This window comes from Sturnus vulgaris, chromosome 1 (assembly GCF_052056855.1).
Source record: "Sturnus vulgaris isolate bStuVul1 chromosome 1, bStuVul1.hap1, whole genome shotgun sequence".
In the NCBI taxonomy this organism is placed as follows: domain Eukaryota; kingdom Metazoa; phylum Chordata; class Aves; order Passeriformes; family Sturnidae; genus Sturnus; species Sturnus vulgaris.
The window spans coordinates 100951260-100975689 of record NC_142243.1 but is presented as its reverse complement, the minus strand read 5'-3'; the positions used below and the strand labels follow the sequence as shown (position 1 = coordinate 100975689).

The following is a 24430-nucleotide window of genomic DNA, read 5'->3' as shown; positions in this document are numbered from 1 at the left end:
CCTGCATATGAATTAAGGGATAAGGTAACTCTGCAGGCTCCAATACAGCACCAGGACATCTGGGATCACATCACTGTCCTGCCAAAGCAGCCCAGGCCGTGCCCAACACAGCCAGTTTGACCTTCCATGTCTTGCCAGCACAGAGAAAATAAAGTCTGTGCTGCAAACAAAAGGCCTGTGCTTTGATTACTTCATTCTTAAGAAAGAACCTAATAGTCTTTTCTTGTGTTTGTGTGAGACGTTTTGCAGTTGACATAAATCTCCTCTGTCTGCCAGAGTAATGATTCTTCTCCTCTTCTTTCTCTGCTGTGTATGCCATGAAAATGGGATCTTCCATAACTGTTAGAAGGAGGCTAGAAGAATATTAAAAGGAAAAAAAAAAAGTTGAAGGACTTCTCTCAAAGCAGCTACCGCTTTGAAAAAGCAGAAAAATTTTTCTTCAAATGCTGATTTATTATTGAGAAGCATGAAACAGTCAATAAAAATGGGGTTTTGTCTTCTCGTTTTCTGTGAACACATTTCAGATTCAAGTCATATGAAAAAAAAGAAGTTGCAGCTTGAATATGTTTCCCAGCTGTCTTAGATCTGGCTCCTGATAAAGTGCCCCTGATAAAGTGAAATGCCCCCTTCCCGTCACACACATTCTTCAGATACTGATGCAGTCTCTTCTACATTCATCTTAAAACATGAATTATTCTGAAGCTATTGTCTATGCTAAGAATAGTCATTTCATTAAGACAACTTAATGTTACAGTGCCTGGGTGAACCAGTATAGAGGAAAGGTGGTTTCTGAAGCAAAGGCTGGTCCTTAGCCTATGGCCACTCTAGAAAGAGCTTCATCCTGGTACAAACAGTGACCCAACAGCCAGAATTAGAGAAAAAATCGGCTTTATGAGGACATATTGACAGTGGAGCTTATCACTGAATCGTACAGGAATGAGATCTCATGGACAGTTACAATACAAAAAAAAAAAAAAAAAAAAAAAGAGAGATGCACTGAAACAGCTATCCTGAAGAATTGTTGTGAAGCTGAACTGGAAAAAACAGATAAGACAAAGAGTATCATAGAATATAATTTTTTTGCCTCAGTTTTGCAAGTGGTGACTTGAGGAAAAAAAGACATTAACAAAGACACAAATAATAAAAAAGCTATCAAATCAATAGAGGTAATTGTTAATAATATGGCACAGAGCAGTCTCTCAGTGTAGCTGTAAAGCATTAAAGGATATTAATCCAAAAATAATGAATAGTAGTAATAATATTTTAAAATTTTCAAATTTTCCTGTCTATATAGTTTAAAATTAGACTGTAAGATTGGGGGATAAAGACTAGACACAGAAGAGAAGATCTTAATAAATATACAGTACAAACTATGAGTAAGCTTCATCTCAACAGGTGATCTTACCCAGGTCTGAATAGAATACAAAGCTTTTGATAAAGCCTCTGTGATCCTCTACTTCTTTCTGAAGACATACATTTAGTCAGAAACATAGTGCAGGAAACTGCATCTTACATGATATTATAGTCTAAAATATCTAATTCCAATATAATGCTGATATTGCTTACTTTCCCACTGAAACCAATAAATACAATAAAAATCCAAGTAGACTTGCAAACTGCAACATGCATGAGATTAGTACTGTCTTGTAAAAGCATGAAAAGTCCCTTTGATTCAGGGAAATACAAATATGTTGTCCAAAATTCCAGCAGCCTCGTATATTGTGGTAGGGGAAGGAATATATTTTCTTGTCACTATTTTTTTTTCTTTGGAAGAAGAGACGTTCTCAATCAGACCACTAGAGATATTTGGCAGGGAATACAGCAAACTTAGATAGTGGTTTAAACTATTGCTTTGGATACAGCTGTAAATCTGGAGTACAAAATCAAAGGACAAAAAGTCCTACAAGATATAGAAAACTTCAAGATGTCACCTGTCCTCTGTGCACAAAATAGGAATAGGAATTCCTAGCTTGATGTGATTCCTGACAAATCACCCTTAACCTGTTGTTTCAGCTAATACCATAGTAAGCATTTAGTTGTCAAAGGAACTTGAGTGAGCCATTTGTTTTCCCAATGTGAAAAAAATGGGAAAAAACCCGAAAATGTCACGTTTCCATAGGCTGTAGAACAGATAGTTTTTTTTCAAGTTTAAAATTTTGGTGAGAAAATTAAATTTATTTATGTATACTTTTTTTTTTTTTTCTCTGAGGGGGATAGTAGGATGAGCTGTTAACACATCCATCCTTACCTGCTTCTGTATATTATGCAAATTGATTTGTTACTCACTTTTTTGTGATGAGCAGAGGTGATGCAGAAGATCAGTAGAAAATCTAACACCAAAACAGCAGAAAAATCCCTTCAGCTATGTAGGTAATAAACCATTTGTGATCCCAAGTTGCTAAAATATTATTGCAATAAATACAATTGGTATTTGTAAAAATATAAATCAGCATGAACTTTTTATGACAAACTAAGCTGAAAAATCAATTGCATAAAGACATTATTCCATGACAGCTCATGCTCAATATTCAAACTTTATAGCAATTTCCTCATTTCTAAAAAGCCTTTATTATGCTGAACCAGCTCTTAACAAAGTTTTGACTGGGATGACCAAAGGTGAGTGAGAACAGCACAGCAGTGTGAAAAAAAAATAGCTGTGCTTTGTATAATCCTTTTCTATCTCCTTCCTCCCCTTATGAGAAAGCAGTCCATACAGAAGTGACTCAATGTATGGTTAATAAAAGTTCTCAGTCTGCTTAAATTAATGTTCTTGGCTAACACAAAGCTGTGAGAAGTGGCCAACACCCCAGTGGGCTGTCTGAAAGCTGCCCTTCAGAAGGACCTCAGTGGGTTGGAGAGATGGGCAAGGAAGTGTCTGAAATTCAACAAGGTCAAATGCAGAGTCCTGCACCTGGAGAGAAATAACCCAACACAGCAGTGCAGGCTGGGGCTGATCTGCTGGAAAGCAGCTCTGCAGAGAAGGACCTGGGGGTCCTGGTGGACAACAAGCTGTCCATGAGCTGGCAGTGTGCCCTGGTGGCCAAGAAGGCAAGTGGGATCCTGGGGTGCATTGGGAGCAGCATTGCCTGCAGGTGGAGGGAGGTGATCCCACCCCTCTACTCAGCCTTTGTGAGGCCACATCTGGAGAGCTGTGTCCAGTTCTGGGCTCCTCAGTGCAAGAGAGTCAGGGAGCTCCTGGAGCCCCTGAGTGGGTCCAGTGGAGGGTAACAAAGATGATCGAGGAGCTGGAGAGATTTTATGAGGAAAGGCTGAGGCAGCTGGGCCTGTTCAGCCTCGAGAAGAGATGACTGAGAGGAGACATCATCAATGTCACAGAATCACAGAATCAGCTAGGCTGGGAAAAACCTTTGAGATCACCAAGTCCAACCTGTAAGTCCATAAGTACCTGAAGAGAGGGTGCCAAGAAGATTAATGAATCCAGGCTTTTCTCCACGGTGCCAAGCAATAGGACAAGAGGCAATGGGCAGAAACTGATGCACAGGAGGATCCATCTGAATATGAGGAAGAACTTCTTTACTGTGTGAGTGCCCAAGCACTGGGACAGATTGCTCAGAGGAGGTGTAGAGTCGGCCTCACTGGAGATATTCAAGAACCATCTGGACACTATCCTGTGCCATGTGCTCCACAATGACCCTCCTTGAGCAGGGAGGTTGAACCAGATGACCTCCCGTGGTCTCTTCCAAGCAGACCCTGTGGTTCTGTGATTGTAAATGTTGTCCCATAGGAAATACCAAACAATCATTCAAGATTTCCATGGGCAGCAAGTTATTTTTCATAGTACCAGGAAGATCATTTCAATGCTCAAGAGATTTTCTGTTCAGTACTGCACACAATGGAATCAGTTAGTTTCTGCTGCAATTCAAAAAGAAATCTGTTCTGGTTTTAACAAAAAAAAAAAATCACAAAAATTTCTCCCATTATCATCTCCTTTTTTTAATCACCTAGTATTGTACCTGCCTTGATGATGGACGTCAGGAAATCTGCCGCATTTGTTCTAGCCTAAGCAAAAAGGCTTTCTTTGAAAAATGCTACCTAGGCAGGAAAAGTTAAACTTATAGTAACTTTGCTTGAAGTGCATTGATTTCTTTGGAATGGAATCATATCTTCAAATGAAACTAAAGAAAAACCAGTAATAACTAAAGGTAGAGACAGACAAGAAAATGGCTTCAAGGTATAAGCCGATTTATTCTTATAGTGCTCAAGTCTGTGTGAGGTAATAGCTATTTTTTTAGGTGAAAAGCGTTGGAGGGAAGAACAGAAGTAATATTATCAAAGTCACACAGGTAATCCACAGCTCAAGTTCTCAGCTATTCATTGGTGAATCTGTCTTCAGGGGTACTCCCTCTAATGTTCTGCTCACTCTACAATGAAACCACAGCTGCCCCAAAGGCTTCCATTGGGGTAGACAACAATGTGCTTAATTCACAAGCAAAGGAAAGCAATCAGTGTCACTAATGGCAGTAATCCCAGCTAACCAGCTGCTGAGCCACCTCCAGATGGCTTTCCTCTCTGCAATCAAAATGGTTTGCATCTTCTCATCTGGCTGTCCCAAATCCCACCTGAGACTTGCTCAGGTACACCTCTTTAGTATTAATGTGTTCATTGGAAAGGATAACAAAAAATACTGATTACAGAAGAGTCTTATCCTTGAATCCAATGCTATATTGCTGGAAAGAAAAAAGAAGAAAATTCTCTCAGAAGTTTATATTGGTGAAGGTAGATGACACTCTAGAGAAGGCTGCCTGATAACATAAACCAACACCTTTTCTGTTATAACTGCGTATGAAATCACTCTACTGCCAGAATGTTTTCAGCTCCTATGTACTTTAAATGACAAGATGGTGCATATACTTACCTCCAAATTCAGGAAAAATTATAATGTCTTTTTTTACCAGCTGTTATGCTACCCACCAGAGAAAGTCGTTGTCTGTGCAAGTGAGTACTTCCAGAAATATAACAACAAAAAGAACCCTAAAAGTAACAAGGGAAAAAAAATTAAAATCTTATATTTGATTATCATCAAGGATGGGTGAATCTGGATAGATTTGCAGATTTCAGCAGCATCCTCACCCTTCAGTTTAACTGCTCCAAACTTCATTTCTCTTTTTCTGAAGTTTCACCTTCAGTTTTATTAGGTCAAGATAATAATCTCTGAGTTAGTGTGTTTGAGAGCTGAGATTATCAACTGGCAATTAAATATGGATTAGAAAAATAATTTTATTATTTTTCTTTTAACTAACAACAACTGAAAGTCTGTATGCCTTTTCTCATTTGAAGTGAGCAAAACGTCCCTTAGGCATTTGTTTTCTTTAACTATACAAAACCTTTTGTAATTACTGACTTTAACATCCCAGTCAAGATTTTGCAGAAACATGTCAGAGGCTTGTCATGTGTCTCTTTAGTTCTTATGTTCTCGACAAAGGTGTTATGCTGACAGGAGGTTATTAAGTATATTTTTGGCATCAGTGCGATTTCTGTTAAGTATTAGTATTTCTCTGTAAGTTTGGGAAATTTTTTTTGCAGGACACTTTTCAACCTTCAGTGCACCGACTTTGGTTTTGAGGAGGAAGCACTGATGGGCCAGAGAGTTGTTTTAGCAAGAGATTTGAACTGCTCTGTCAAGACCTTCATGTATTTTGCCACATGCCTTGTTGGACTGGCATGTATGGTATCCTAACTGGGTATCACTGAAATAGTTTACCCCATAGCTGAAAGGCAGAGGTCCAGCATGAATGCATTCCAGCCCAGGGAATGGTGTTTGGTTGAGTGGAGACCCACAGAGGTGGTTTGATACCTTGTGCTCATACTGAATGACTTCATGAAGGAAGAAGGAATCTAATTTCACTCCTGTCCTGGTTCTCCTCACTCCCTTACTGCAATTCTTCTTTTCTGTCTGCTTCCCATGGCCCAGAAGCACTGCTGCCTCCTTCCAGCTCTCAAGGAATGTATGATAACCCTCAGCAACTGTACAAGTACTTCCCTGCTTTTCCTCTGGATGCTAATGAAGGTTAACCTGCTCTATTCAGCCATGGCGTGATCTCACCCTGAGCACTATGTGTAGGTCTGGACCCCACAAATTTAGAAGTAGGTGGAGGTATTTGAATGTGTCCAGAGGAGTGCAACAAAGCTAGTGAAAGGTCTAGTAAAAACTGTAAGATTACTCTGACCCCCTAAACATGCATGTCAATACAACCACTGACCTGTTTTTCAGATCTAGTGGGACCACACAAAAACATGTTTCTGTTTTACTTTGCCTAAGAGAACTTGCTACCCTGATTTCTGCTAAAGCAAGAAAAAAATTATTAAATCTCTAAAAATGTCTGTGTCTTCAGGAGGCAATAAGTGCTTCTTTTTCAGCCCTGATAATATTTCCATCTTTTCATATGACACGTCTCATTCTTTCTCAATCATCTACCAAAAGAATATGTGAATTTCAAATCTGCTTCCTTTCTTCAAAACTGTCTCAAAGAAAAAAGCATGGTAAGAAAAGCACAGAAAATGTGTTTAGTTGTGGAATCTGGTGTCACGACTGATCTCTGTACTGATAGAATTTTTAGAAGGAGAGATATGGTGAAGAACACATCAGAAATTTATCCAAAATCTCTTGAACACAATGGAATATTCGGCTATTTCTGTAAGAGTCATCCAACAAGAACTGCACTACTTTACAAATACACTGCTTTATATGTTCCAGGTTTTGAGGTCAAAAAACATTTGCAGAAGTCCAATTTAACCTGTAAATTCCTGTTTCTAGGAAACAACAGTCACAATATTTAGTGAGATAGAGTGGATAAACTTAGTGATACTGAATTAGTCTCATGGTTTAATTTTTACTAGCATTGAAAAGCATTAAAAGCAGCATGCTGACTTTTACTGATACAACTACAAAAACTGTTTTCATGATGCTTGAATATCTATCTATTCCTTCCTCTCTCCCTTTTTTTTGAACAAGGATTCCATGCTGGTTTTCTTTGCAAAAATATATTCACCTCTAGACAAGAAGCAAGCTGCTTCTTTCTACCATACCACCTCCCAGTATCAGCAGTTTTTGGACTGTTACCTCTTCTGAAAATAATCATGTGCTCTTAATACAGCCTTTCACCCAAGAGTTCTCCTCTTCAAAAGTTCTTGAGGTGCTCTCAGCAACAGCTTAAAAAATAAACGAATAAAAATATATAATTTTTTAAAAAGGGGGTTCTTATCTTTTCTCTTACTCTCTCAACCTAAAACCTAAACATCAGCTCTCCTCCTCTCCTCCCACCTTCTAGACTCAGTATTTCAAAATAACTCTGGAACTGGGCAAGGCGAGAAGAATCACTTCACCCATGCAGAATCACACCAACAGGCTTAAAGCGTTGGAAGAGTTTGGTAGAAAATCCAAGCTGGAGCGTGGCTTAGCTGTAATGCTAAGCCAAAGAAAATGACATGACTGAACTGGTAGAACATACATACACACACACAAAAAAATAGTGCAGCAAGTTTCTGGCAGCAGCTTGTTTATTCTAGCCACAACTGTTGGATCAAGCAGAGTAAGTCACTCCTGAGTTTGTGAGAGACTTCACTGTCTGTGCCACAGGGTGCAGTGGGAGCTGATGCCCGCCCTGCTGTTTCTCTCCACTTACTGTTTTTCCATATCACTCCAGAAATATTAATTGTGTGTTATGAAAAAGTTCCATATGTTGAAGAGAAATAATAGAGAAATCCTTGATATTTTATTTTCTTTGAAATTAATGAAAACTCAACCAAATGCACTTAATACAAGGCGAGGGCTTAAAAGGGATATAGTGGAGTGTTTTCTGAATCATCCTGTACTTCATGTTCTTCAATGTTTTCATATTTTTCTTCTCCAATGAACAGCCACAACTATGCTGCCATTGCCAGGGCTAAAAGTCATAAATTGAATTTGTTTCAAGAGCAAAAGAAGCATGGAAACAAAACTCTTCTTTTGGAGAAGAAATATTTTGTATAGGTAGAGCCGATCATTCTGAAAGCTACTTTATTTTTTGCAACTATATGTTCTCATTTTGGTGTTAGAAGCACTGCACTTGGGAGTAAGAAGGAAATATTTCTATTTCTCCACAATTAAGACATGCTTGATTATGTCAATACAGTCAAGATTTCAAAATTTGAATGTTTAAAATTGTCAGCTGTGAGGGCTTTTTATCCTGTTTCCTGTATTTTTATCACATCCTGCTCATTTTCATGGATTTTTGTGGTCAAGTATTCAAAGTAAAGCAGATCACCAAGCACATTCTCCACTTCTCAATTAACCATATCACGGTTTAAACATATTCTGGAGTTTTAGACCATTCCACAGCACTGCCAAACACTCATGTATCACCAGGAACAAGGGCAGAGCAATGAAAGCTGGACTGAATGCTACAACAGAAGAAGATCTGGGGTGGTGCAAGGATTAGGTCTTCAAAATGCATTCTACAGAGAAGAAGCAAAACCAAGTCTCTTTTTTTTTGTCTTTTTTTTTTTTTTCTTCTTTTTTTTTTCCCAAGTCATTACAGAAAATAGAGGTAAAGGTGGAATTCAACCCAGAGTTTCAGAAACTTCAAGTGTCTATTTGTTTGGGCATGTAGCTCTCATTATAAACAATCTGTGATGATAACAGCAAAACCCAGAGAGCTTCTCAGCGCTCCATGAGGAACCCCTTACCTGAATAAGGTGGAGCCCAGTTTACAAATTTCTACATTACAAATACTACTGTGAGTGTGCTCTTTGCCTCTGTTGGAGGACAGGTCTCATCCCTAAGGCCCTGCAGTAAAATGCACTTACAGAGAATTCTCCTCGTGCTGTCTTTGGGAGAATGCCCACCTCTTCCTGCAAACTCAGGCAGCCACTCCCCTTCCAAAGCATCTCCTTCTTGTAAGTCATATGAGGAGCAGCTGAAGGAGCTGGGGTTGTTTAGCCTGGAGAAAAGGAGGATCAGAGGAGACCTTATCACTCCCTACAATCACCTGAAAAGGTTGTAGCCAGGTGGGGGTTGGTCTCTTTTCCCAGGCACCCAGTGACAGGACAAGAGACTTCCTCAAGCTTCACCAGGAGACGCTGTGGGTGGACATGAGGAAAAGGTGGCCAGTCATTGAAAGGCTCTGCCCAGGCAGGAGTGGAGCCACTGACCTGGAAGTGTTCAAGAAACAAAAGGAATTATTTAGTTGACAAGGTGGTGCCCAGTCAAAAGTTGGGCTTCATGATCCTGGAGATCTTTTCCAGTCTAAATAATTCCATAATTCTATTCTATTCTATTCTGTGATTGTTAATATCAAACCAGTTTCTCATAAAAATAATGAGATCAGACAAGCTTAAACCTAGCTTATTTTTTGAGAAAACAAGATTTATTGTTAACTTTGCTATCTTTTGCATGCTGCTAATTGTAATGTGGCATTTAAATAAATCCTCGCTTGTTACTGAAGAGTTATTTTATTTGGGTAAAAGTACTAATGCCTCAGAAGGACCTATTTTGAAAACATTTACCATTTTCTCCTTTACTGACCAGCCATAGTAACACTCATCATATAGCAGCTACACAGAAGTACACCACAAAGTCAGAAGCTGCAGCATTTTAAGGGAAAATCCTGGAATTTTCCTGATCAGAACAATCCACTGGTGGACATTCTTTGAAATCTGAACCAAAGCTTTGCTTTCCTGATGAGTTGCACAGAATTACAATATCTACCCAATCTGCTTTAATCCTTTCTCACATCACTCATTGTACTGAATCTCCAATTTTATAAGGGCAAGTAAAAGCAACATTTCCTCCTGGCTTGGTAAACATGGGATTATTTTGTTTTTCAGACACTTCAAAAGCATCTGTTTAAAAAAAAAACAGCAAAAATCTGCTAATAATTCATTTAAGGGAAGTTTAGTATCCACAGTTCCAGTACAGCAAATATTAATGAAATTGACTTACAGCTGAATGATATTGAAATCATTTGAAATGCTGAAAAATATAATTTATACCTATCTATGACTTCATTTTTTGTGCACATTTAGACAAAGCAGTCTTTCTGGAACTGCGAGTCTGTGATGACATTGCAAGAAGGCTATTTCTGTAAACTTTGAGTAGATGACTGTTCTATTAACAGTTTCAGCAAATATTCAGCAGCATAAATTATGGGGCCAATCTAATTAAACTTGGTGTAATCTTGTTCTTCTTTCACACTAGTTATAATAAGAAAATGGTTTGATGTGACCCTCAGGACATGCTTTAGTAAATTTTGTTAAAAGACATTCCAGCCTACAAACTGCAATTCTCCCATTCACAAAACTCACACCACCTAAATTAAAAAATATTCTTATCCATTCACACACTCTACTTGGGAAAAATCTGTATGATAGTCTATCCGAGGTATGAAAGAAGACTACCAGGCAAATTGAAGACTTTAACCACATAGAAACCATAGATTTATCTTAAATCATTTTAACTGAAATCGCTTTGCCCTGAGTTATTATTTTTAGCAGTATAATTTACTGTTTACTACTTACAAAAATAAATGTTTAAAAGTCTGCAATAGAAAGATTGTCAATTTCTCTGACATTCGGAGCCACTTGATTTCTAAAGTCAGCTTTGTAATGCCTGTATCTCATAAATTAGGATGAGCACTGTCAACTTGTTGAAGACTTTAATATTGGAAAAGATTAATGATCACACTCTTTTTCTTACACTGTAAAAGGATCAATCTTTCAAGTTCCTCAATGAGATTTATTTAAAATTAGATGTTTTTAAGTAAAACAAGTCACTACAATATATTATTGACGTGTTTGTTTCTATCTGTGGCAACAACTGTAAGGTAAGTAGGCTCCCTAGGAATAAGTGATTCTATTCATGTTGACAGGATGGAGATTCCTTTGTGGGAGGGAGTCTGTAACTTCAGAGAGTCTCTCAGGCTCCATGAAAGACAGAGTCAAAAAGTCTAGCCTGCAATTTTTTATAGAATAGAGCACATAAAAATTACATTCCCTCTGCCTTTGTAGACTGGAAATATGATTAAAATGTTGAAATGTAGAAAGACGAAAGGAACGGTGTCTAATGAGTTTACCTAAAATAATTAATGAAGAACTTGAAGATCCATGTAGACAGCAATCAAGGAGACTGAAAGTTAATGACAGGCAAGGACAGAAGAGAGATAAATTCACTAAACCAAACAGAAGGTACAACACAGTGAAGCTAATTAACTCCTTACACAGCTTGCCAAAGACAGCTAAATTTCTATTACTGAGGTTGACTGCCGAGGCTGGATAATAATTTAAGTTATCATGCAAATTCCAGCAAGAATTTTCTCATGGAAGTGTAAGTATTATTCAAATTAGACTGAATGACTGCTATGATGGGACTGTACACTTACAAAATAGGTTCCTTGAAGTGCAGTCCCTCAAAATTCACTACATTAAATTAAATCAGGTAATTTTTTTATATACCTTGCAGATACAGATCTGTAGATTCATTCAGTTCTGCTAGGGAAGAGAGGTAAATGAAAAAGTGACTGAAACCCATCCTCTCCCTGGAACACCATATTCTTAGAGGTCAGATCCTTTCCTCAGACCACTAACTTCCAGCAACAGCCTGCTTTACAATAAACCACATATTCTTGCCAAAGAAGTCTTGCCCTTCATTGTGCAGTCTTTGGTCTGGTTTTCCACTATGAGCAAGCCCTGCTGCTACCCACAAGAGCATTGACATCTCCCCATCTTCTCCTGGGTGCATCCTTGCTGTCCTGATTGTTTCATTACAATGCCACCCTGAACTCCAGGTGTTTATCCTATGTAAACGTGCTTAATAGGGAATTTTGTGTACCATGATGCTACCTCCCACCTTCCAGAGCATTTCCACCTGACCCAAGTGACAGGACCTTGTAACAACTGGCCTTCTTCCCTGAGATAAAACATTTTCCACCAAACAGATGAAAATCCCTTCTGTCTAGAAATTTATTAGTGAACTCTTGCATTATATTTGCAAAACAATATATCCCGGTTGCTTGATAATATATAATATTACAACATTATATACTATAACAGGTACATTACAAAGCTAAGTTTGCCTTGCAAATTCAGTGAAGAATTTCCTTGTAGAAATCTTGATATAACTGTATAATTTGCATGTATACAAAAAATAAATGTTATGTTGATGTTAGTTAGTGAGAACAAGGTACAAACAGCCAATTACAATAGAAACAGTTTGGAGATTCTTTGCTGCTCAACATTCTATTGTAACCATTTTCAAACGCATACATCATGACTTTTTATTTGTTTCTTTGTTTGTTTGAATATATATTTTATTTGAAAGTGTGCAGTAACATTAATGTATTTTCACTCTTGATGAATAATGTAAATATCACCCCTTATTACAATTGTACCTTGAACAATTTTTATAATTAATATGGTACCTTGAACAATTTTTATAATTATATAAGGCACAAACAGAGGCAAATCAGGCCTACGTAGTTCTAATTAAATCTTCTAAGAACACTAAAGTATTCCAAGCTTTTGTTTTAAGCAATTGTCCCATTTTATTTTGACAGCAGCATCTGCATAGTTCTTTCATCCTCCTTCTCCTCTGTTCAATCACTTACTTTATTTAGCACCTTTCTAAACACAGTTTCTTTGCTTTCAGCCTGGTACGTGTGGGATGAAAACCTCCCACTCTGAGGAGCCCTTCCAGGAGAAGAAAGCACACCCACACACCTTCACCCCTGCACATGCACAGCTCCCGGTGACACGCCACGTGTGAACGTTCCAGAAATGCTAAATAAAAATCTATCCCATAAAAATAGACTCTGCCTTCCTGCTGCTCATGCCAGACACTGCCACTGCTGTCTGCTCTGCCCATGGGCACATCATCCTGCTTGCTGAACAGAAAGTAGGAGGAGGTGACAGAGCTCAGGATAGGTCCATAGGCCTCTCCTTAGTAAGGAAATGCTCATATGTTTGTTATCCTCCACCAGCCTCTTTTGGCAGCATGTTATCCATCATGTTTTGTAGTTACATCTATCTGATATTAGGTATTTAAAGGAAAAAAAAGCAAGGTTTCATATTTTTCAAATGTATAATCTTTTAATATTTTTCTTGGAAAGCGAATATCAGGAATACAGAGCTATAAAAGAATGCAAATGAACTCTCCAGGATTTAAAAACTCAAGCAGCTAAACTAAAATTCTGCAGAAGGGAAATACTTGAAGCTGAGAAAATCTTTTGAAAGAATAATAAAATAATGGTATAATTTTCCCATCCCCTCCAGCTCTTGCTCCAAGCACTTAGAAGTGAAAATAACTCTTATGAAAAAGAAAGTGTGAAAGTTTGGTCATTGGTAGAAATTTTCAGATTTTCTCCTTTCTTTTCATGTCCACTTCATTTAGGTTTGGTTTGGGGTTTGGGGTTTTGTTTTTGTTTTGGTGTTTTTCTGTTCTTTTGGCCTCTGATAGAATTAATTGATACTGTTCAGGGATTGTTTCATTTCCTTAGAAAGTGATGCTTTCTATCAGAAATAACTGATAACCTTAGCCAACTTTCCAAAACTGCATAGCTAACTCAGCTCTACAGCAGAGTCAGGTTCCCAGGTCCCACTTGGTTTGCTGAAGCTCCACACACAAACACAGTTTTCTTCCTCTGCTTGTAATAAGCAGTGATAAAAAAATAAATGCACACAAAAAAAGAGGTTTAAAATTTTAGGAAGACAAACTTTCTCTGGAACTCTTCACCAAGAAAATAAATTTTTGGAATTGAAAATATTTTGAGTGACACCTTTACCCTACCTGAATAGACTAAAATAAGGCATTATATTTAGCTCCTAAACTAATGTCTTCCAACTGTGTTAGCACATACTACACGGTTTTGCTGAGTTTCTAAAAACACAGGTTTGCCTCTTTTATCAGTTTTAATGAGTTACTGACACTAGTTCTACAATTACACCAGAAACCAGCAGTACTGTTGTGTTTGAAGAATGCATTTTACTAATAGCAGCTGTTTGGATCATAAAAGTTAAAATGAAAGTATTTATACTCCCATACCCTTAAAACATCTCTTTCAATATATATTAAATTATATTGCGAAAAAATTGATTAATCTTTGTGTACAAGTTATTAATTCTGCATTATACACTAAAAATTTAGCACACAATTGTAATTCACCTGCCAATTCCAGTTTGTTTGTGTATATTTGATTACTCTTTGTTGATTTTTTTCCTGCTGCAGGCTGAACTTTAGTTGCCTAGAGTGCAAGGAAAGGGAGAAGTCAAAGAGAGGGAAGGAGAAAGAAAGAGTATGGTTCTAATGGGAAGGGAAGGGAAGGGAAGGGAAGGGAAGGGAAGGGAAGGGAAGGGAAGGGAAGGGAAGGGAAGGGAAGGGAAGGGAAGGGAAGGGAAGGGAAGGGAAGGGAAGGGAAGGGAAGGGAAGGGAAGGGAAGGGAAGGGAAGGGAAGGGAAGGGAAGGGAAGGGAAGGGAAGGGGTGTGAAAAATTAGGCTGGATGACTACTGGAACCAGTGTTTCTCAAGATTGAAAGCCACGGGTGCAAGGCAATGGGTAGGGTACAAACCCAAGCTGTTCAGCCCCAGAAGTCATATAACACCCAGAAGTGAAACATGAGGATACACTATGGGGAATTTGCTGTCTCACTTCTCAGATCCTTTGAACATATTGTTTTATGGGCTGAAAATATATTGGAGAAAAGGAAGTATCTAATTTGTTTCATGATAAGTTTGTTATGCAGCTTGGTACCAGGTAGGAAAGCATAAGAAATCAATATATCATCAGTATTTTTTTACCAAAAGTTTTCTTCCCATTTCTTTTTGTCCTTATTAAGTTATAAATTATATTCCTGTCTTACAGGCCAGCTGAAAGGACAGTTCATCATTAAAAATATATGCAGCAGCAGAAGCTTTTGCAGATAGGAACATTCCAGACCTTAAATAGTAATCACTTGTTAGTGATTTCCTTTAGAGTATTTGGAAGTTTAAATATGTGAATCTATAATTCCTTTTATCTTCTGCTTTTCATCTGCCTCTGCTCATTCCTTAAGTTCACTTGTATTTCCTTAAATAAAATATTATTCCATCTGGCCTAGACAAAACTATCTCCTTAATTGTGAATACTTTAAAGATGTCACTGTAGACTTTCTATTTTCCTATGCAATTGCATCCTGTGATGATTTCCAAATCGCATTATCTCAAAATTTCATCCATCACATTTACAATGTGGGAAACAAAAAAACAAAAAACAAAGTTACAAAACTCTTGTATCTGGATTTAACTACTGGGTATCACAGCAGTTATCTTGGGTAGTAGAGATAATACCATATTTTATTTAAATTTAATTTCCAAGTGGTGGCTGCAGTGGCATAAAATTATGGAAGAGTAGCTGAGAAGATGAAGTATTTTTGGCTTAGAGAGGTAGCAGAATACTTGTCCTCAAAAAAAATATTTAACCAGTTAGATTCCACTGTGCCCCCTTAGCATTTCCTTACTTGTGTAGGCATATTTGGAATGGTCACCCTTGTGCCCTTTTTACTTGTTTTCAAGGAGTTTCTTGCTCATATAATTGCACACCTTTTGCTTGTCAGCCCAGTCCATTTCCTTGCTTACATGTAGGTTGTCATCTTACTTTCCTGTTGCAGCTCCCCTCACCAGTCTGTTGTCAAGGATGCTTTCCTCCTCTCTACTCAGGTGGATCCTGTCTCTTTCTAGCATTCCTTGGTCAAAAAGAGAGCCCATGGTGATAAAAGGCAACTTGCTGTTGACACCAGCCATGAAACTCAGTCCTAGCCCATGGAATTGTCCTTCTCTTCCCAGGGCTTTTCTCTTCTTCAGCAGAATCAAGAAGAAGACACCACCTAATCTCCTTATGTCCTTGATCACCCTCTCCAGCACCATGTAATCATGCCCCATGTGCCCTGGACTGACCTTTTTCATATGTACACACGTATGAAAAGCAGCAGGGCAATTCTCAGCAGTCTCACTGCAACTCCCTAAAACTACCCTGGCAGCAGCAAGTCTCCCCAGAGAGCAGGGTGTGTCAGCAGATGAACAGACAAGACATGAGGGTCATCCCCAAGCTATCACAAAACAGATAAAGGTCAGGTAGTAGCTATAGCAGCCATCTGACATATGTTCATCAAACCAATGCTCATATGGTACATATAAAACACGCCTTCTAATTTTATCTTTGGTAAAAGCACAGAAGTTCTCATGGGTACTGAATGTTGCATTTTTTTCCCTTAACATAGCACATTCCAATGCAAACAAAGTAACCAAGAATACCTAATAGCATCATTATTCTTAGTAACTAACTGAACATTCAAAATGATAAGAATTCAAAAGAAGAAAAGAGGAAAAAAAAGGAGTAAAAACAACTCCCCAGAGATGAATAAAAGGATCTGGATGCTCTGACTCCTAGCTAAATAAAATCGAAAATGCTATCACATTGTCTGTTTCCAAAAGACAAATTTTCTCATGTATGTCAAGAGAGAGTTTTATACAGAAGGCATTTTTCTGCTTCCTTTAGCAATGGTAAGACCTTTAGGTGGAATATGACTTCATACTATTTATCCTATTAAAGTAAGGTTTTACACAAATGGGAGAAATTTGAGATGAGAACAAGAACTGATTAAATTTAGAATCATGAACTGAAAAGAAAAGTTGAAAGAACTGTGTTTATTTAGTGCAGAGGTGTCACAGAAGCATAGAATCATAAATGTCTTGGGCAGAAAGGGACCTTAAAGATGGTTTAATTCCAACCCCCATCCAGTTCCATCCAACCTGGCATTGAAAATTTCCAGATATGGGACATCCACAACTTCTCTGGGCAAAAAAAGAAAGAATGAAGGCTGGTAACATGACACTTTCTTTCTCTTTTTTTTTTAGACTACAATTAATATGGTCATTATTAACCAAGAGATATCTAGGTTAGATATACTGGGAAAAAAATCTCCTTAAGGCTGGCAACCTGCTGTAGTATGACCTCACAAGAGTTTTATGCATGCATTTCCAGCATGAGAATTTCTTGGACACATTAAGAATATGCTTCTCCTGCCTCAGAAGGCAGAGATGGATGAGAGGAATTTGGAACGTCTCTTCTAGGCTGAATTTTCCACAATTCTATAACTCCTTTTGATCTAAACTTTTCCTTCAGAAAGGAAGAGGAGATATCTCTTGTATTCCCAACAGGGCTTGTTTGGTTTCTCTTAGCATTTTATACTGAAGGGGCATCCAATCTTTAGTTCATCATAAAAGATAAAAAGTAAGAAAAGCAGCATTTAACAGGTCAATAATCACAGCAGAAGTGTGAAAAAGGCATCTTCACTTCTCTCTGTCCTCTTGCTTTCTAATTAGGTGCTGACAATGTGGCTGACACCGTGTAAGATACAGAGATAATTCTGGCTCTGGGGAGCTCAGCATCTAAGAGCCAAAGAATGAAGATCCCTCAGGATTAGTTCTTGCTTCTATGTGCTCTAAAAGTCTGATAATTTTTCACTGTAGACCTATGAATCACATTCTAAATTGAGACAGAGATAAATAGAAAGCAAGTTATTTCAGGTGAATAGGGACTTGAAAAAAAGCTATGCAACGTGCTGCTTTTGGCAGGCAGAAGAGCATTAATATAGAAGTAAGTGCTGAGTGGCATGGATATCATCACACTAGCCAAGAATAGAAAAGCTCTGTCTCTGTTATCACAGAAGAGGTTGATCACTCTATTTAAAAAATGGGAGTACTTCATGGTATACCTGGCATTTAAATACTCTATTAATGAACTTTCATTCTTACTCTGAGTTCCTAGCAAAACATATTATCCCCTGGGAAAATGGTCCATTGTCACTGATGCACAGAAACAACAACTGACCCACAAATTTAAAAAAAAAAAAAAAAAGAACAACCAAACCCCATAATTCCCAATTACAGCACTGAAAAAAAAAGAAAAAAAGGGGAGACCCAGGCCCCCAGTACCAACAAAAAAAAACCCCAATGAATTATGTAACTGAATAATTCACACTGTGGATATAAAAGCCATTACATCAAAATAATATTTTTCCTCATTCTACTCAGAGCATAGCATGGAAATTTTAAAGTCAAACTAACACCTAACACTATTTTAACACCTAACACTATTTTAACACCTAACTGAAATAAAATTCCTGAGAAAATAAACAGAGTTTTCCAAATATATATAAATTCTTGTTAAAATTAACAGTTCTGAAAAGGCAAATATACAAACACAGGACTAATATATTCCTGGTAATTATAACTTAATTTGGTTTTAATGTAAATAAACATACAACACTGTTTTGCCATAAAGGACAGTTTTTAATTAAACAGTTTATGTATCATATAATTCTTCACTGCTAAAAACTTTCAACTTTCTCTCCAGATCTGTAGCAAAGGCAGAGTACATAGTAGATCAATATCAGTTTGTGATCTCCCTAATGATGTTTATTATATTTTATATTTTAAGTAAAAGTTGCATTGTAAATATTTTCATCATCCATTTTAAGATTTCTGGTCTAATTTTAGCTGATTTTCTGCCTCATAAAGCTCTTCACAAATCATTTAACAATTTCTTCTTCTGTTAAGTTTGAAATAATCAACATTCAACTACATTTCAGTGAAAACTTTAAAACTCTTAATTCAGGGACTACTGCATTTTGAAGCAATGCAGCCTAGAGAGCAAACCATTAATAAGGCTAAGTGGCTTTGGAAGGATATGTGAAGAACATGAAGCCAGATGAACTTATCAGTACTTCTCAATGCAGCATGAGTCAGAGGATAGTTTGTGGTTGTGTAGGAGGCATTAATACGGTGGTCTGGAAATGGGAAAATTATTGTGCTGAACAGCAGCTGACAAAGAAATTCTTCATACTTTCAATAAGGGCAAGACAGAAAAGGGTAAGATATCACTATGGGCAATGACAATAGAAGGTTCTAACCAAGTAGTAATGGTACATCATGTATCATCACAGATATGAGAGTGAAATAGGAAGAAAGTTTTGTGTAGCGTCTGTACAAGGAGCTTAAAATATATTCGGTAAGTTCAACAGAGCCCTGGAAGACATTTTGCATCTAAATTATCACAAATTTATTTTGCCAGATTGGGAACAAAACAGGAATACATTTTTGATTTGAGAAGTCTTAAGTTCTAGATGTACAGATATTAATGGAAATCACATTTTTCACCCAATATTTGTTGGTTGATCTTGTCTTAGCTTTTCTGTGTATATACCCTCATCGTAATGCTCCATGGAGTCAAGTACAGCTGAGAAACAACAGACTAAGAACTTTAAGGCAGATATGTAGATGACATGACAAAACCTCAATTTCCTGGCCAGAATAATTCCTTAAACTCTTCTTCTGCAAGTTGATACTTTATTCAGACTTTTAAAAAATCCCATCACAGATGAGTAACTTTTGTAACTGATGGCTTTAACAGAACAGAAAAGAGCCAAAGGACTAAAGACAGGTCTGGAAAAGGATGAAATAAATAAATGCATCCATACCTCAAGTGGCCAAATATAAACAAATACCCAGACAAACCAGAAAAAGACAATGCACATCTTATGAAGAAAAAAGGAATTTTCCCAATACTTCTTCCAACACCTATATAAATTAAAGTAATTCAATTTTTCTTTCCATGTGCTAAAGACTATAAGCATATCCTTTCTCTGTACACATTTCTTTGCAAAAGGTAATAGTTTAAAGCAAAAGAAAGAAGGATTGCAGGAATTCCAGTTGCTGCTTTGCTGCTATTAGATACATGGCTGGTAATTGGTGAAATGTCACAATTGTTCAATGTGTTTTGAGGGACACCTGGGATTAAAAGTATAAGGTGCACCTCTATACAGCCCTGTCCAATGGATAGTCCCAGTGCACTGCTCTCTCTCACTTTTCTATTTGAAATTAAAGTTTCAAAACCTGCATCTTCAAATACGTTTTCTTCCAGTGAGCAAGTTCATGAATTAACATCTTTTCAATGATCAATGATTCCTGTGCGACATCTCCAATTCTAATGCTTCTTCTATTAATAGCGACCTCAATCTCTGCTCCTCACATTTTATACTGAACTTAAAAGCAGTCTGCAGACATACATACCTAAGCATTGTACATAAGAAACTACAGATCACTCTTAAGCTGTTCATTAAGAATGATGGAATAAAGATTCTTACATAATCGGTGTATCTTAGAAAAAATGTAAAGAATTTTTCTCTGAAAGTATGAGTTTTGTCTGCTTAGTGCAGGAGAATTTGTGACTCATAAAATGTGGGAACATTGAGGATAAGAAAAAAGTCCCTTGAATTCAGTTCTGAAAACTGTTGGATATGTGCTCACTCTGCAGGAAGAAAAAAAAACGAAGCCTTAGATTCACCCAGCTGGCAAGTATCTTCCTGTGGGATAACTAGAGTGTTCTTTACCCATACATTCATGTGTAAAAGAGGCAGCACGAACTCTCAAGTTCCTCGTAATTATGGTGCAGAATTCCAGCACTGCACCCACATGTAAGAATATCCTGTAGCTACATAACATGTGAAGTTTCTGATATAATGTCCTGAATATTATTTCTTTTCTGCCAGTCTGCTTCAGTAACTGTTTCAGTCACTGCCCATAAAGAAATCATGACTAACTGTGCAGTCTGCAAGAGCTCTCTCTCAACTTTTTCACAAATACCATATGAAACCTTCAGCCAAAATTCATGGCAAAAGGAACAATATATGTCTAAGATTTTTATTATATATTCTGATAAATCACAGACTAAGAGGACTAAGTTAAGACTACATCTAGTAAAAAAAAAAAAAAAAAAAATCAATGACTAGAATGACTGCATCAAAAATTTTATATAAGTGGTGATTTATCACCAGTTCTAGGGTCTTCCATAAGCCAACAAGGAGGACAGTACACCAAGAGAAGATCTCTGTAATGAGAGTTATGGTCTCGTGTGTCTCCTAGGATGTCAGGTTCTTATTCCAGCACAGCCATAATCTTTTTTTTTCCTCACTTTTGTGTCCGGTTGAAAAAGAACTGTGTTCACCCCACCCAGACCATGGTGAGGAGAATTGCTGTTCTGTGACTAGAGACTGAGTTACAATAAGAGTCCTAAATAGAGTTTCTCCACTATTATTTTGACACCTCAGACACTATAAATATGTTGTGATCTCTTATTCACTCAATAGCATCTTTATCACATATGAAAGAGTGCAACCACCATGGACATTCTTTTTATAAAGACAGCTTTAAGAAAAAGGAAAATAGAGATATTGTCAAAATACTAAGAAAAATATGCTTAATGTTTTCCAAACACCTGATGTCTTTCTTCTCTTTCTGTTTTTGTTTTAAAAAGCTAGCCATGATCCCCAGCTTTTTTAACATCTTGATCTTGGTAGTGTCAGGGTTTTGTAAGCACTTGAATTTCTGGATCTAGTGATGCTGCTGTCACCATTAGACTTGAAATCTTTACTCATTAAGGATCACCACTCAAGGATTCAAACCATATAGATCAGAATCACACTAAATTTATTCACTTTGTATTCAAACTTTTAAAAATTATATAAAGCACATGGGAAAGTAGAATCAGACTCACGACCTCTGTTGATTACCAGGAATGAAGCATTAAAACAACTTTGAACAGATTGAGTGCAGAAACATTCATTGTTTTGCAAGACAGCAAAAGTTAGTCCAAGATACTTTATTCAAATTTATGTAAATGCAAGCAGATATGATTGACATGCGAAGAACATTTCACATTTAGTCTAGTTAAGAAATCTCCATCACGAGCATAATGCCATATGGCATTATTTCCATTTATTTCTGCTATTTCTTTTCAATGGAAATTTTGAAAGCCAATCATGTATTCTACATCTATATTCTGCTGTCAGCTTTCATTGAAGTATGCACTGCAGATTCCTCAATGGCATAGTTACCTGCTTAAGTTGGTGCAGGAATGTCTCTGTGTCCAACAGTAACAGGTCATTATAGAGAAATCCTGACAATTTTCAATGCCTTGGTGGCGTGATTTAAATTATAAATCAGGCTTCAGTTTTGATTGACACAAAAACTTTAATAATACCTACTTAACTTCACTGTGCCAATTCACAGAGCAAGCTTAAGTTTCATTTTAAAACGTGTCCACAAAGTTGCATGCATTTACAGGCACACACTTCATATCTTTAGCTCAGCCAATCAATATTTAAAACTTAAAAGCATGAATTACAAAGCATTAGACACCACGCAAATCACAAGAAAAAGAATTAGTCTATTGAATTTTTGTTGATTAACTGAAGAAGAAGAAATGGATTTTGCAGTGAGTTGTTTATTTGTCTGAGGGACTGTAGATAAATTAATGGTTTTAGAAAAGTAATGTCTATTGGGAATCAATAACTTATAAATCCTAACAAAAAACCCCACGCTGTAATTAGAAAAAAAGTTTAATTACCTCTAAAGTGATCATTCTAGCATATTGGCCAGATTTCTTTATTCCATCAAAAAAAGGTACCTTAAAAAGCATTTAATATACTAGGGCCCCAATTATTTTTTATGTGAATCTTTTAGAACAAGATCCACATACAGTAAAGTATGAGACTAACATTCAACTTTCTCAATACTCTTACCCTGGTGCAGAAAAAAAACCAAAACAACACTTTAAAGATGAACATCAATGTCCTAATTTTACAGTTTGGAAGACAAGAAAACATATGTATCTGGTGTCAGCAGCAAGCTAAAATATTGTCTACATGGACGTGAATTTGAAGTTTATTTAATCACAGCAATATATCATCCAGGAGTTAAAATACTTGGTACTGACAAAGTTACTGGTAAAGTAAGATAAAGCCTAACTAACAACAGTTCTACTATGACTACTTTGTAAATAAATATGTTCTCTAGAGTCTGGTTTTAATAACATTTAATTTGCAGTGTAGATTAAAGCTGTAGTATTTATCTTTACTGGTGGTACATGTCATTCTCCTCAGATCAGATTATTTTATACATATCTACCAGTAGCTGAACAGGATTGTTCTCAGAAATCTTGATTATTTAAATGGAAAAGGATTAATTTCTATTTAAAATTATTATCTACCTTTGTAACTGATTTCAATAGGCATACTTGAAACATGAGGGGTTTGCTGTTGATTAAGGTTTCATTTTTAGTGTGCTCAAACCAAGAGAGAAATCCCACATGCTGAGAATACTGAACCTTACAAATCATTTAAAAAAACTTGCCTCTGGTACCAAATCCACTTTTTGAGTGCTTTACAGGGTACTCAAATCTTTAAGGTGATTGCCTAATAGACGTGTTGGACTGAAGGGGAACACCCCACAGGCAGGTGACTGCCTTATTTCTTGCATCATTTAAAATTAACTCTAGCAGAGACATCCAGGAACAAACAGCTGGTCTCAGTGCTGCCTTGGCTAGAAAAAGGACTAAATGAGCTTCCAGATCCCTACTGCATCTGACTTTCAGAATTATATAGAGAAAGAACCCATTGTGAATGAGGGCTTTGCACTGCCAGAAGTCAGAGAGGATTGAATCAAATAAGAAATCTGTTTTGCCTATCTTTTAAATGCTAGGAACTGATATTTCCTTTTGATTTTTTATTTCCTAGATGGGAAATAAAATCAAATGTTGTTTGGCATCTTTTTTTTAGTTCTGGAGAATGGGAAAGAGGAGTATAATCTTTCTACACTGAGACTAACAAATCAACAAAACAATATGAACAACTGCTGCTTATCTTTTGAAGGCTATTCTGTCATATGTACATAATGAATCTTCTAAGTTTTCAGTTTTCAGTTGACCCATGTTGAATAGGCATGCTTAGAAAATTACTAGAAAAGAGTTCTTTCTTCTCTTAATCATGGGGCTGAAAGGGAAACCAAATGGTCTGAGTGCTCAGGTAATAACAGAGTTTTTGGAAAATACATGGACAGCTACACAGAAAGTACGTGGGCATAGCTAGAACTTTTTCTCTCCTTCTTCTCTTTTCTGTTTTTAAAAAAGTTTTCTTTTAAAGAAAAAGTTGCAATGCCAGATGCTCCCTGAATTGGCACAGATTTCTGTCATGCAAATGTCTGAAATTTTTTAAAAATGGTGACCTGAGTAATTTCTATTACTCTGACTGAGTAATTTCTCTTACCTTTTTCAAAATTCCATCTGGGTTAGTTATAATGCAGAAAATGCTATTTATAATGGACACCATCATCTTTTGAAGTGCTCATGATGAAGGATAAGGACTACTTTCAAATTAAATTTTTCTATTGTATTTGCCTTTGGTATGTGTGCCATAAACTGGATGCAAGACAGCTGTATTTTCCTTATGAGTTACATTAAGTTGCATCCAGGATGTCTGGATTATCACAGCTTTTTTTTTTTGGATGTGTGCACTGCAGTTCCACTTTCTCAGAAAGCTTTGCAGATGAATCTGCAAACTATGCTTCCAT

The 24430-nt window shown here is 36.9% G+C and overlaps 1 protein-coding gene across 1 annotated transcript; it reads right to left on the bottom strand.

Annotated features, from left to right (window-relative positions):
* Positions 1-186: 186 nt before the first annotated feature.
* On the bottom strand, positions 187-24430 carry CD226 (CD226 molecule). Its single transcript, XM_088162034.1, is given in 11 exon segments — positions 187-248; positions 251-303; positions 640-644; positions 1406-1451; positions 2189-2202; positions 2287-2351; positions 2354-2398; positions 9613-9840; positions 20857-20861; positions 24110-24360; positions 24362-24430. Coding segments are annotated over 11 exon segments (843 nt in total).